The sequence below is a fragment of the Pithys albifrons genome, chromosome 3 (assembly GCF_047495875.1).
Source record: "Pithys albifrons albifrons isolate INPA30051 chromosome 3, PitAlb_v1, whole genome shotgun sequence".
In the NCBI taxonomy this organism is placed as follows: Eukaryota; Metazoa; Chordata; class Aves; order Passeriformes; family Thamnophilidae; genus Pithys; species Pithys albifrons.
In genome coordinates, this window is record NC_092460.1 from 95570769 (window position 1) to 95585083 (window position 14315).

General features: G+C 41.1%; 1 protein-coding gene across 4 annotated transcripts in view; it reads left to right on the forward strand.

Moving 5' to 3' along the window:
• SEPHS1 (selenophosphate synthetase 1) overlaps positions 1 to 11602 on the forward strand; it is a 23942-nt gene extending 12340 nt beyond the window's left edge. For 3 of the 4 annotated variants that reach the window (XM_071552790.1, XM_071552791.1, XM_071552792.1), the window contains exons 6-9: positions 647 to 737; positions 3929 to 4028; positions 5511 to 5723; positions 10284 to 11602. In XM_071552790.1, the coding sequence (XP_071408891.1) occupies positions 647 to 737; positions 3929 to 4028; positions 5511 to 5723; positions 10284 to 10498 (619 nt within the window). In that variant the 3' untranslated portion in view covers positions 10499 to 11602. Of the gene's footprint in view, positions 1 to 646; positions 738 to 3928; positions 4029 to 5510; positions 5724 to 6828; positions 6873 to 10283 lie in introns of those variants that run through there. The other variant, XM_071552794.1, reaches the window with a different exon arrangement.
• Positions 11603 to 14315: the final 2713 nt, after the last annotated feature.

Below are 14315 nucleotides of genomic sequence, written 5' to 3' on the forward strand. Positions count from 1 at the left end.
CTATTTGCTTTTTTAAACAGGATGTCGTCTTCTCCCCAACCCCACCCCACCCCACCCCGTACCTTTTGATGCTATTCTCCTTTTCACAGGAGAGTTAAGCTGCTAATCTTTAAAGGTATTGAAGACTGTTTTGAACATGAATTTCTGTCACATTTATACATACATTTCTAAACCATCTCCCAATTATCCTGTTAATGGCTGTAGAGAACTACAGAATTGTTGTCTTTACAACACTGTCCATTTAACAGAAGCTGATTCCGTGTCCTGCTGTGGCATGTTATACAAACGAATTTGTTCATGATCCAAGTGTTGGGTATCGTATGCCCTGGGTAGCAAAGGTCAATTTTTCCCCTCTCCTCTCTTATGTCTCCAGTAAATTGAAAGAAAAGGTGTAATTTGGTGTGTGTCTGACTGCAAGCATTGTTCTATTCTGAGAAAGAAGGATTAGCACTTTTAAATAAGTTTGCAGCAGTTTGCTCAATAATATTGCATGGCAATGAGTCCCAAAGGGTAATTCTGCAGTGTGTCAGTTTTTTAACTGTGCAACAAGATACATGGGTCTGTGAAAATGTAATTATCAGCACTTATTCTTAATAATGTTTGTGAATCTTGCTATGTAATTAATATATGAATTCTTTGTTTTCAGGCCAGACAATGCTGTGCCAGGAGATGTGCTTGTATTAACTAAACCCTTGGGAACACAAGTGGCTGTAGCTGTGCACCAGTGGCTGGATATTGTGAGTACACTGCAGAAAAAGAAACAGGGAAGAGAGTTGTGAGTTAAAGGTGACCTTCCTTATTCCTTCAAAGTGACCAAGTTCAGCTCAGATGGAAGTGATCTATCACCTCGCTCTCCTCCTTCCTCCTTGGTGTCTCAGCCTTCCCTGCTTCTGTGCAAAACTACCAGAATCAAGGCAGTTCACTATTTTGTGCTTAGTGAGCCATTCTTAATTGCACCTAATTCTTAGTTATTTCTCAGGCATTGCTGTAATAAAATTGTTTACTAACAGAACAACAGACTAGCACCCTGGGTGAAATGATTCCCTGCTCCACCTGCCAAAGTAATTGGCAACACTCATTGATGGCAGTTAGGCCAAGAGTGCTGTCTGTGTTCTTGGGCTTTCTGCTTGTGTACATGGAAGTATATCTACGTTTCACATGTATTGCCCTGTGCATTCAATAAGAATATTTCTAGCAGCATTATGTACATAGACATACTTCCATCTGTTACTTCAGGCAAAAATGTAACTACTGAACTGAAAAGTGACTGCAAAATTGGCATCTGCTTATGTTGTCTGGCTCCCAGTATGTGTCTTCAGAATTATAACTGCTCAGTTTACACTTTAAAAAGATGCATCTTTTCTACTTTTGGGAATACTGAGCCAATAGACTGGCAGAGAACTGAGCTGGAATCTACTTTGTTTGGCTGTTGGCCACTGCATTGTCAGATGAATTCTAATTACTGAGCTAGTGTTAGGAAAGTAGGAGAGAACCAGCTTAAACTTTCTTTGGAGTCTCAAGCATGAGCAACAAGAGAAAAATATTTTCCTCTTTCTTCATACAATCTGGCCTAGCAATTCTGACCTCCTCAGAATCCTGTGTTTCCCAAACAGATACAGAGATCAGGGCCTCAGATAATCTTGATATGAAAATGAAATGAAACAGCAACACACCAATTTTATAGTATGTTTTCTAGCCATAAGTTTACTTCTTAACATATCTGTTATTGTACTGATGAGCCGACTTGCAAATTAAGGATGTTCTGAACTTCCACATATTTCAAATACTACTAATTTCCTCGACTGTCAAACAGAAACACTTTCAGGCCTAAAAAATGAGGACAGTGAGGATATCAATCCTCCTATTTTGTGTAAACAGAATATAACTTCAGTTGTGGAAGAAAAATTTCTGAGTATCTGTGCTGCCTTTTCTTTAGATTTGTTTTGTGAAAGAGTAGGGAATGAGAAACTGGAATTGGCCATCCCAAATCCACCTGTAAATCAAATTCGGTAGGGAGTTGGACTTCATATTAAAAAGTGTGTGGGACAAGCTGTAGCACATCAGGTTTATGCATAAGGAAGAAAGGAAAACTGGAGTGTAGAGATACTGTGGCTGAAACAATTTTTTAAAAAAACCTAACAACCTAAAAGCTGAGGGAAAAGTGAGCAAGTTCCGGTAACAAGTGAAAAAAGGAAGATCCAAATGGAGGTGAAATTTGTTCTCCTTGCTTGGTTGCTGCCACCACTGTCGCAGCCAGTCCCAGCTGTGTTTCTGGGAAGAGACAGCAGAGCCTGCAGGGAGCTGGGCTCCATGGGGCTCCAGGGACCAGGTCAGGGATGTGCCAAGTGTGATGGAGCCATTGGCTATGGCTCTGGAAGTCGGGCAGGCCCACAGCTGGGAACTGCCATCCCTTTGCTTTTTCCTCTTTCAGCTTAAATGCAGGAAAGGGGTTGCTGTGATGTGCCCCTTCAGAGAGGGTTCTCTGGCCCTCCCTGTTTATGGACCCTTCAATTTGGAAATCTTAGCTTGCTTTTAAAACTTGTTTGGGAGTTTTTGTGAACTTTTCTGCCTTTGTTCCCTGTTGACTAACCCCAGTATTTGATTGCTGTAGGGGAAGGAATTTTCCTCTTTGTATCCTACCCCTGTTTGTGGCTCTTACAGCCTCAGCCTTGAGTTCTGCTTCCACATTGTTCCTGATTTCCATTCCCATCATCTGACTGGTTTCCATCCCATGATCAGCCTCAGAACTGTGTTTTTGAAAAGTAAAGCAGAATGACTGCTCAGGTTTTTCAGTCATACCCAGATAAGAATAATCTCTGCTCTGTCACCTCTGTAACAGTTCTATTTTATTTTTTGACCAGGTCTCTCATTTTCTTTTTTAATTAAAGTAGATCTAGTTCAACCTAATTTCAGAAACTGATCCCACTGCCATAATTCCTTGCTCTTTAACAGCTTATTTATTGTTGGCTGGCCGGTCTTTCCCCCTTTTGCCATTTAAGGATTCTTTCTTATCCCCTGGAAGTCAGAACTCACTTGTTAAGACAAGATCCTTGCCCAGTATCAAGTCTTAGTACTTTTTACACCTTTGGTTTAGTAATAAGTTTGTTCTATGCATTTACTCTCTGGAACGGCAGTGTAGGAGTTGTGGCTTCAAAAATCCATATATTTGTTTACTTTCAGTTACTTGTATTTTTTTTTTCATTGGGCAAAAAAGTTAAGTTAGTTTGTAGTGTTGCTCTTAACAGTTAAATAGTTGCTTTGTTCCATTCTGTGTCTGGAATCACTTCAACATTGAATGAAAGATTTGCCCTTTTTAAAGGTCCTGTTTCCTAAATTGTTCTGAAACCTTCTGGAGTGAAAAAGCATTGTTTGAAATGTGATGTCCATACAAGACAGGGGAGAATGGGAGAAAGGGGATGTTGGTATTAAACTGTAAGGGAGGCTAATGAGAGTTCCTTAATCCTAAACCAGAGTGATAATATCCTACCTTAGCATACATTCCTCTGACCTGGACGGGTGTCTATCAGTGGCCTTTCCTGATCAAAGTGTCCGGGTGTGAAATCAAGAATAATCTCTTAAAAAATGAGGAAATCAGAGATTACAAATCTCAACTTCCAGCAACCAAGTTCTGTTTATTTGGCTGTGGGAATTCATTCCAGAGTTGCCTTGAAGGTGTTCTTTGCCCTGGGATAGTTTATTTCACTCCACTCAGCTGCTGGAAGCAGAATTTGAGGTGCTCAGTGCCTACCAGATGTTGGGTACAGCAGGGTAAGGCTCACACCTCTAACTGTGGAACCTTTTGCCCCTCTTGAACTGAGTTTTAAGAAAAGTACATTTTGGATTAAGAATTTTTTTAAAAAGTTGTTCGAGTATGCTTTAAAATATAAAGCTGAAAATCTACAAGTGTGATCTTTATTTCATCCAATAGCCTGAAAAGTGGAATAAAATCAAGCTTGTGGTAACGCAAGAAGATGTAGAACTGGCATACCAGGAAGCAATGATGAACATGGCACGACTGAACAGAACAGGTAAGGAGGGCACAAAGGGGCTTGTGAGTTTTTCCAATTCCATACCAAATTTCATTTCACAGTCATTGCAAAGTGTGGCACAACCACTTTATCCCTTCCTTCTGCCCCATCTTTTTGCTAGTCAGTGTTTGTGAAATAAACATATTAAAATCAAACACCTTCTTTTAATTACACAGCAAAAACATAAAGCTGCTGGATATGATTGTGACTCATGTGAGGGCAGCAAGTAACATCCCAGAGAGTTAAAGGTGCTTTAAAGGGACATATTGGATTTGTTCCTTATCTTCTGTCAGGCATGGAGAAGGCCTGATAGTGATAAGGTTAAAGGAACTTGAAACAGAATATAAAAGGAGAAGCTTTTAATTTATGTACACTTCGATTTAAATTTGGGATTTTTTAATCCTGTCATGTTCTGTGCTTCCCCAAGTGTGGAATGTGTAACACATACTTTGTTTGTTTGTCTTTTTCCTGGTTTTGTGGTTTGGTTTGTTTTTATCTTTTTAGTTTTGGTTGAGGTTAGGTTCTGCTTTTACCTTAGAAATTTTATTTCAGTATTTCCTTTACTTGTTCAAAGTATCTTTGACAGAGTAGAGAATTGAATTATGTGTTTCCTTACTTCTCACTTGAAGGAACAGGGATAGTTAAATGTATTTTGTATTCAGTTTTCATTTCTTATGTCATCCCACCAGTTTTTCACTCTTTCACAAAGCCTTCCAGGAAAAATAAATGACACGGGGTTGTCTTATGGAAAAAAATCTCAGTCCTGGTCATGTATTGGAAAGCACCAGAGAAAAGCAAAGCATTCCTGGTTTTACTTTTTCCCACTCACTGTCTTATCAGGCACCTTTGACAACACTTAAATATTCTTAACTGGTGCTATTGTCCTGCATGCAGGAGATGCCCTTCTCCCACCCAGGAGCTGTAAATGTGCAGGAATGTCATGAATGCATAGGTGGGGAGGCTGGGGCCCTTCCCCCACAGGCTTTGTTCTTAAGCTCTTAAACTTGTAGTATCCAGAACTTAAGTTCTGATGTCACCAATTTCTGAGTGGCAGAGAGAGAGATGTGAGAAAACTGTCTGGTCCTTACCCTTAGTGAAGCAAAGCTGAGCTCAGAACCTCTCTGGCCCTCAGCTTTGGGAAGTTTGAATATGAAGCAAAACCATTTCTTAAACTGCCAGTATAAATTAGCAGCATATGTTTAACAGAGCATGCTCATAAATGCAACTTTGATGACAGATTTTCAGTATGATTTAATATCTTAAATACGAGTTGAATTTTTTAAGTGTCACATGCAGTATTGGTGATACCCAATTCTCTTCTAGCATGATCTTATTTATTCTATTAATTTAACACAACCCCATTTGGATTAAAAGTATTCAACTTCATTCAAACTGTGCACGACATTGTTGAAGTGTTGCTTTTCAAGATAATTTGGGGTTTTTTCTGACTTGGTGGCTTTTTTCCCCTTCCCTCTCCTATAGCTGCTGGACTCATGCACACTTTCAATGCACATGCAGCTACAGACATCACAGGATTTGGGATCCTGGGCCATGCACAAAACCTTGCCAAGCAGCAGCGAAACGAGGTGTCCTTTGTCATCCATAACCTGCCTGTTCTTGCCAAGATGGCTGCTGTCAGTAAGGCTTGTGGAAACATGTTTGGCCTCATGCACGGGACTTGTCCGGAGACTTCAGGTAGGGGACTGTTGTGCCACCGTCTTCCCTCCCTCCACCTCCACATTAAAATTGGATTCCAATTGCTCAAATCATGTGTTTTGCATTCAGGAGCACAGTTGGCTTGGCACGTAGCCAGGCTAATGAGCATTAGCCACACAACTGTTCACCAGTGACTTCTTCAGCCTAATTTCCAAACCATCCTGTTCTGAATGTCTTCTACTTCCATATGGAACACTGTTGTAGAAACCCTGGGACCCTACAGTTTGCAGTTACAAGTTAGTGATGATTCTGAATTCTTTTGAAACCTATTTTTTCTCTTATCTGTTAACGTCAGAACAGTGAATGTCTGAAAATCCCAGCACAACTGGCACAGTTTTCTGAGGTAAAGCCACCAGCAGTACTTTTGGCTGACAAAGGATGGTGTTAGGTTTGTTACTATGAAAATCTGTGAAGTTTAGTGATGAGTGGGCCAGTCCTTGTGAGTGAGGCCTTATCTGTCCACAGCATACAGACATCCAAGAATACAGATTTTTCTCCCTTACTTTTATGAACTCTTAAGTGACTGTGAGGAGCAGAGAAAAAAATTTGGTCTCTGAACTTGAGTTCTCTGTTTAATAAATCTGCCACTTGCAGTGACAGTGAACACAACAGACCGTACTGAGGATCTGGCTATGGACAAACATTTACAGAGTAATCAGGTGATAAGAACTTTTGATGTTTTTGAAGTTGCTTTTTAAGCCTCTGCCACTTCTCTGATGAGCATGATCACTGTCTTCTGCTGGAAGTTTTTATACTTTGCTTTCCCGTTGAATCTTCTGTTCCATTATGTTTTTTTTCTAATTTAATCCGACTTTTCTTTCTTTTTGGGAAATGGAGATGGTGTAGCAACAAATCTTTTTCTCTTTACCTCATTTCCCCACTCTCTTTCGGCTCTCCAAAGTATTATCCAAGTTCTCTGCAGTTCACAACAGAGGGGGCCCCTTGAAGCAAAACAGTCCAAAGATCTGGAAAGAAGCATCACAGTGAGAGCCATAAACTTTTCCCTTAGTGGATACACAACTTACCCTGATGTGCTGAATTGTTCCTTGGCCATCTGTGTTTGAGTGGACTCTCTGTCCTGCAGAGACTGTGTGACTCAGGAGACGTGTAACAGGATATGGGACATGAACCTTTTCAAGAGTTCAAATCCAGCATCAGACAGAAGGGACCAGAAATGCCTGATGGCAGCTTGGCAAACTGTGTCAGTAAGGTTGGTAGCAGACAGATTCTTAATATCCAGGAGTCCACCTAGCCAGAGTGCTGGTAGCATTTGTTATCACTTGGAAAGGGTCCAAAAAGTATTGGGGACACAGAGCTGGAAGTGTAAGGTGCTTTTTCAGGTGAGTGGGTGCAGCAGAGGTTTGGAAAGCAGTTGGTGTTGGAATGGTTGAGCTGCAAACCAAATACTTGAGTCCTCAGAGCTGCATCTCTTTTGGGACTGAGAACAAGAGGTGTCTTTGAAATGCTGAGCAGCTTGTGTTTGGCAGAGATAGATGATGATGATGATGGCAAAACCAGCAAGACATATCTGGTGGTTTGTGAGCTGTGGGTGACTCAGAACATGTCTGATTTCATCACAGTGCTGGGGTTCTTGCATTAGGGATGACCATGGGGATTTGTGAGAGAGCAGCACATGCCAGATTTTCAAAAGATCTGTAGCCACGTGGACACACCAGCCCTGCTCTGAAAGCTGTAGAGCCACAGTCAGACAGGCTTTGGGCTTGCACTGCACAGCCTGACATGTCTCAGCAGTGTGTGAGCTCGGGCAGGCTGTGCTGGGATGGCTCATTCAGACCCAGGCTGTCTGTCTGCACACTCGTGTCCTGGGTTTGATTTATGTGAAGGCCTGGGCCTGTCTCCCTATGCCTGATACCCAGCTGTGAGAAAGCCCGTTGGGGGCTGCTCAGGGCTGTTCATACAGACACTCTCCTCTATTGGCTCAAACTTCCAGACACACTCGGTCTGTAGCTTCTTCATTTGTGAACAGATGTTTTTCAGCAGAGTGGGCAGGCAATGAGAAATTTACTGGAAAACTATTTGAATGGATTTTAAGGTTATTATGGGTTTTTTTCCCTGTATGCATTTGCTGGCCACCTGCTGACAAAAGTCAGTGTTGAAAAGATCTATCACGTCATCTGTTTTGTCCTCCAGGCACTCTTGCTTATGGTGTATTTTCTAAAAATTGCACTTTTACATGATTTGCTGGTGGATAAAGTTGCAGTCAGGCAGTTCATTTCCAAAGAATTAATTCTGTTTGTTAAAGTGGCTGCTTGCAGAGATAAGTCACAGAGTTACTCTATATGGGACATTCGTGCATATGTGCATTTTTGCCAGCTCTAATAACTTTCGAAGCTGCTGGCTTGGTGTCAGATGACTTTTTTTAGCTGTAGTAGAGGTATCTCAGCATCTTGGTGTTTGTGCAAATTTGGTGGAAATAGGCAGATGAGTGGAAAAGAAGGGCTGTGCTAGTGCCTGATGAGAGGCCAAGCTAATGATCTCATCGTGCTGTCAGTCTTTGTGGGAGAAAGCCATTAGCAGGAGAAAGGACACTTGGTATTAATTCATGAACTATTTGTATCTCTGCTCTTAATTGCAAAGCTTTGTCTAGCCTGCTTTTGAACTGTTCTGTGTCCACTTCTCTGCTTGCAGTACTACTAAAACAAACACAGTTCAAAACCTTTTACAAAAAAAACACCAAACACCAAACTTCTATTTTTAAAAAGAGAAGCCAAGACAGACACCAAGTATCTGCATCTTTTCAACCTCCAAAAACCAGAGGAGTTGGGAACACAGTAATGTGGACTGGAATGGAATAAATTGTAGAGAACCTTAAGGCCTTACCCAAAGGCTTAATGAGATTGGTCAGTCTAGCAAAGAAATAAATAGAATCCCTGAATACAGGAAGCCTGCTGCTGGTTTGAGAGTGGCCCATAGCATTTATTAAGCATTATTGATCAAACTGGGGGAAGCAGCCAGCAGATGGGAAGTGATTTTTTTTTTCCCCTTCCTGGAAACTGATTTTGTACATGTGTTTGATCTTACCAAAGAAAGATAACAGAGTATATGTACAAGTGATACAAAATTTGAGAAACCGAGTGTGTGTGTGGAAAAGATAATTGAGTGAAGATTACTTTTTGTGCTCTTTCTTACTTCCTTTTTGCCTTACTTGTACACCTTCCTTCTGGCTAGTTAGTACATTCTCTGCACCATCTCTTGTAAACCTCTTCCCTGACTCGCATCAGGATGTAAGTTTCTCTTCAATTTGATTTAGAGCCTTCCATGGGAATGTCACATAATTCCTTTGCAATTGATTTTTATGTTACATCTGGAGTAGTTTTCAAGCTTACAGTTTTTTGTTGTTGTGTTTGATGGAAATACCTGGATGTTATTTTGAAATGTCAAAGAGGGGGATATTTTCTGGCTGGCACACCTGTTTTCTTCATATAGAATTGAAAAAATTGCTTTTGCACTTTTGCTTACCCTTATGTTTAGTAGCTGCTTCTTCATTGTGGCCATAAATTAAAAATATCTGTAGTCACCGCTGAGAGGACTGACTGTGTATGTGGAAAAGCAAACATAAAGGTGGCCAAGGTCAAATGTAAAGGTGCCCAAGGTGCCAAGGGCCTGTCTGGGGGCCATGCAGGAGGAGGTGGCACTGAGCTGGTGGAACAGGTGGCCCTTTGCCCCCAGGTTGGCCAGAGCTCATGGCACGACTTGTGAGGGTCAAGTTACTCTAAGAGTGTGAGCCTCAGCATGTGCCCAAATTTCTGTTTGTGTGAATCTACTCTCTTGCCTGTGTTTTCCAAACATCTTCAATTCACTTGCCAAGCTGCCTTTTTTGAGTGCTTTGGGATTCTTAAAATGGAAGTGCTCTGCACTTTAACCATGCAATGGTGGGCTTGCTGACTAGTTAACTGTGCTGCTTCTGAAAGCACTTGTTAGTAAATAAAATATTTTCAGTTGTGCCTGAGTAAAAAACTTATAGGGAATGCTCAAAAGGTTAGAGAATTCTCAAAGGGGTCACAGGGACCGTCACAGGCAGCACTGGATCAAGCTGGTGTTTAATGTTCTGCCTCTTGCATTCTCAGCAGGGCAGTGCTCCCTGCTTTGATGAATGATTTCATTGCAGGCCATGGGATTACTCACAGAATCAGCTGCCACCAATATGTGGTTACAGGTATCTGTGTATGACCTCTACACAATATGTTTCTGTGCAGAGGCACTTTGCACTCCTCTGGGGAAGGTTACAATGCTGGTGTTGTTTCAGTATGTCATTTGCTGGCATCAGTACCATGTTCTTTTGCCAACATCTTTTGTGTGTATTTGGCTTCTTTTATATGAAACTAAACACTGAATTCAGGCACAGACCTCTTGCTGCAAAGCAAGAGCTTGGACTTCCATGGTGTCTTCTCTTGGAATTGCTGGATTTAAACCAACTCCACTGAAGTCACCAAGTGCTTGTCCAAGTAGGGATTTGGCAGATAAAGGTTGAAACGCTTTGCAAACAGATGTTTGATGCTGTGCTCTTTCTCTTCCCAGGGGGCCTCCTCATCTGCTTACCACGAGAGCAGGCAGCACGATTCTGCGCCGAGATCAAGTCTCCGAAATACGGCGAAGGCCACCAAGCGTGGATTATCGGCATCGTGGAGAAGGGCAACCGCACGGCCAGGATTATAGACAAGCCACGGATCATTGAAGTGGCACCACAGGTGGCCACTCAAAACGTGAACCCCACGCCCGGTGCCACCTCTTAATAGAGATCAAGTAGCTGCTTGTTTTTGAATAGATCTATTCCTTTATCATCCTACAATTTAAAGAACTGTAAAAAAAAAGAAAAGAAAACTTGTTGTGTCTGCACATCTGGTGGCCTTAGGTCAGTTTATGAGTGGATACAAATAATAAAATAAAATCCATTGCCTTTTTTTCCTGTTACATTAACTGAAGATGCACCTAATCTTGAGGCAGCTTCTGAGTTGAGAATTATATTGTTATCCAATACTGTTGATTCATTTTGAATCTTTAGACACTTATCTCTTGCCGCATAGGCTCTTTTTAAAGGTGCTTTCACGTAGCACAGACATTACCAGTAGTAGTGTCAAATAGCAGTTCGTGTCCTTTCATTATGTGTATATTTATCATGAATCTAATTTTGATGCCTTGAGTGATATTCCAGAAAGGCAATAAATTGACAAGCGACACAGTGGGTTACCCAGTAGTAAGATGGTTGCATGATTGCATTCAATCTTTGATTTTTTTTTTTTTTTTAATTTTTTTTAAGGTTTAATCTTACCAAGAGCATCTACAACCCTGGACATTGCTTGGTAGTGCACTCAGTTTATTCAGCAAGTGCTGACTTTTTGCATGGAAAGCACTTCAGAGTCGAAGGAGTCATTTTGAATTTCATTATTTGTAGACCTGACAATATTTACTGTATTATCAATGATTGTTTTCTTTATTGATAGTAAGGACAAATAATTTTTTTTCTTTTGCAACGTGATTGGATGTGCTATAGTGCAACAAAGGTTTTGCAGACCAAAAGGAGGTTACTGTATAATATTCATTTACAATTCACTATATAAATAACTACACAAATAATTTTTAAATATAATCAAACTAAAATAAACCTCTGTTCTGTGGATGGTAGTGTTTAATACATTTTATATTTTGTATAGTGATTACAAGCCTTTTTTGTTTCTTTAAAAATCAGCAGCTGTTTAGTATAATTCTTAGTATTATTTTGTTCTTTGCTCAAATACATTTTTCTGCACGCTTTTGTGATCTGTGTTTTAAACCAACATTGCCAACATTGCAGCTTGAACTTAAGCTTGTTATTCAAAATAAATATTTAATTTTTTTTATTGCTCTTGTATAAGTGCATGAACTTTTGATTCCTAGCTGAATTATTCCCTGGAAAGAGGAGAAATCCTCGGGCTTTTTTATTGCATGTGTGATTATACTGAAAATTGTGATCACTCCTTTAGTCAGTTCACCAAGCTGTGCTGTCCAGTGATAACCTTCAGTAAAGCTGGGGGCAAGCGGGTTATCTCCATGGATATTACCCACTTTATTTTGTTTATTTTACTTACCAGCACCAAGTATGCAACATTTTGAATTGTTTCCTCTGCAAGTGCTCCCGGCTGTGCCTGCTGTCAGCAAACAAGGGCTCCTGAGCAGCCCTGTCCTGGAATTGGATGCTGGAGCCCATCTTTTCCCATTGGCAGGAGTCTCGCTGCTCATCCTGCTCTGGCCAGACACACTGATCCATCCCTCTGCTGAACTGCACTAAACCAGCTCTAGTGAAGCTTCTCCCAGATTCTGGAATTCACTCCTTGATATTCAGACCAAGAAGAAAAAAAAGTCATGGATAATTGTTACTGCAGCAAGAATTACAAAGGCTTCTGTCTGTGAAAAATGAGTCACTGCAGCTGAAGCAGTCTCATGAAGGTTTAAATTTTCAATCTTCCTCCTGATGGCATCTCTGGCAAAACGTGGCTCATCTTTTTCCACTCGGGTTCTCAACCTTTTGCAAAGCTAGAATCATTTTGTCTTTATCCTCCCTTGGGAGCAGCTTAAACCACACAGACCCTCACTCTCCTTTTCCTGGAGATGAAGTCCAAGAGTTGTGTGTTCACCACAAAGCCTCAAAGCACTAACAAAGTTTTTGACTTTGCTTTGAGGAAAAAAAACGTTGTTAGGTTTTTCACAGCAGTTCTGAAAATAAAGTCTCAAAAACCAGTTGTGAAAAAACACTGACCTAATTTTTTTCCCCCTCTCCTGTTTTGTGAAGTTTGCTCTGTATCTTGGTAAGAAACCACAGAGCTGGTTTCTGTTCCTTTTCTTTCTGGTGTCAGTACTTAAGGGGGTTCTTTAAACTAATAAAATGACCTAAGTAGATCAAGTGGGGGCAGAACAGTTGAGTAGTTCCGCATGAAAGTGATTATTTCAAAGATATGTTGTATTTTAAACTGGCACTGACAGAAAAAGGTCCTGGTTGGTAGATACTGATGGGTTTTTTTCACTTACTTTGAGGGGTTAGTTCATCAGTCAGGTGTGAAAACATTTCTCCTTCCCTGGACGTGCCTTGAATGGCAGAAGGTTCATCTCCAAGGGAAGGGTGGGCGGGGAGAGGTTGCTTAGCCAAGGTGAGTGGAAATTCACAGCCATCACTGAAAGAACCATCTGGACTTCCCGAGGAGACTTCCTGTGAGACATCTACAAGTAAAACCCCTCGGGGTTTTACTATTCTGAAGCCTATTCTGATGCTTCCTGATGGCTGGAATTTACATCCCAAACTGCTTCCTGGCTTGGGTGATAAGTTGGAAGTCCTCTTTGAGCACCACCTAAGCACTTAATGTGCAGTGATTTGTCTAAGAACTTTAATTATTTGTTGTGCTAAACCAGAGATTGTAAATCGTGGTGAGCTGTAGTATATTGAAATGGCTGTCAAGTCTTAGGTCCTGCACCTTCAAGGAAGACACTTAAGATCTCTTGAAGGCAGGGTTTTTTGCGATGCCGGCATCAAAAAGCTGTGTGAAAGCAAAAGTGAACAGTTGTTTTTATTATCCATGTCCAGTTTTTACACAAATGTAACGTACTTTGTTTTCATATACAGGTACCTCTGAGTGTACCAGCTCCCATCCCTCAGTCTGTAAGAGAAGGCTGCTTGTAAAACTCCATCCAAGTTGGGAAAAGAGTGAAGAAAAAAATACTTTAAAAAGAAAGAATTTAGTAATTGAAATATCCACTAGCCTAATCAATGTATATGATAAGTAGCATATATTCTTGGAAAGTTAGTATCTGTTATCTCTTAAATATGTTACTTTCCTCGGCCTTTTGCTTCTCCCCTGTATCAGGGAAAAATAACACTCAAAATCTGCAGCAGTATATAAAGGTGTAATAGTTTTGTCTTTTTTTTTTAAAAAGGTATTACTATGATTTCATGTGTTGCTGAATACCTGATGAACAGTTGGGAAGAGTCACCTGGGTGAACATCTGCATTCTGAACAGGAGAGGTGATTGGCTACCCCTGTGGCTGGGGCTTGAAGAGGGGAAAGGTAATAAACTACCCTCTTGTTCAGCCTTTGGGTAGGTGTGTTTACCAGCTGGGTGCTCAGGACGGAGGAAGGGGATACCTCTGGGAGCTGTGGGACATCAGTATGAGCAACATCTGTAGGAAGGAGCCTTCACATCAGCTCGCTGACTGCTGAGAGCGGCTGGTGCTGCAAGAGCCAACTATGAAGGAGGAGTTTGGGGTTTTTTTTATGCTCTCTGCTCAGGGCACCAACGGATCCAATTGTCTCTGGCACTTCTGAAGGGATCTGTCTTTAGGAGAGGAGGGGCACCCACAGCTCAGAAATTTGGGACAACTGGAGAGAAGCCTGGCAGCAGCTCCTCCATAGGAGAGTAGGGGTTGCCCAAATCTTGTAATTCAGAAGAGCCCAAGAACTAGAGCAAAGCTCAAAGCAGAGAAGTCATCCAGACCCTTGACCTTTTCCATGTCTTTTGTCACTGTCCCCTCTCTTTTTTTTCTGTTGGATATGTATTTTGTTTTTCCTGCCTTTCACTGTCCAT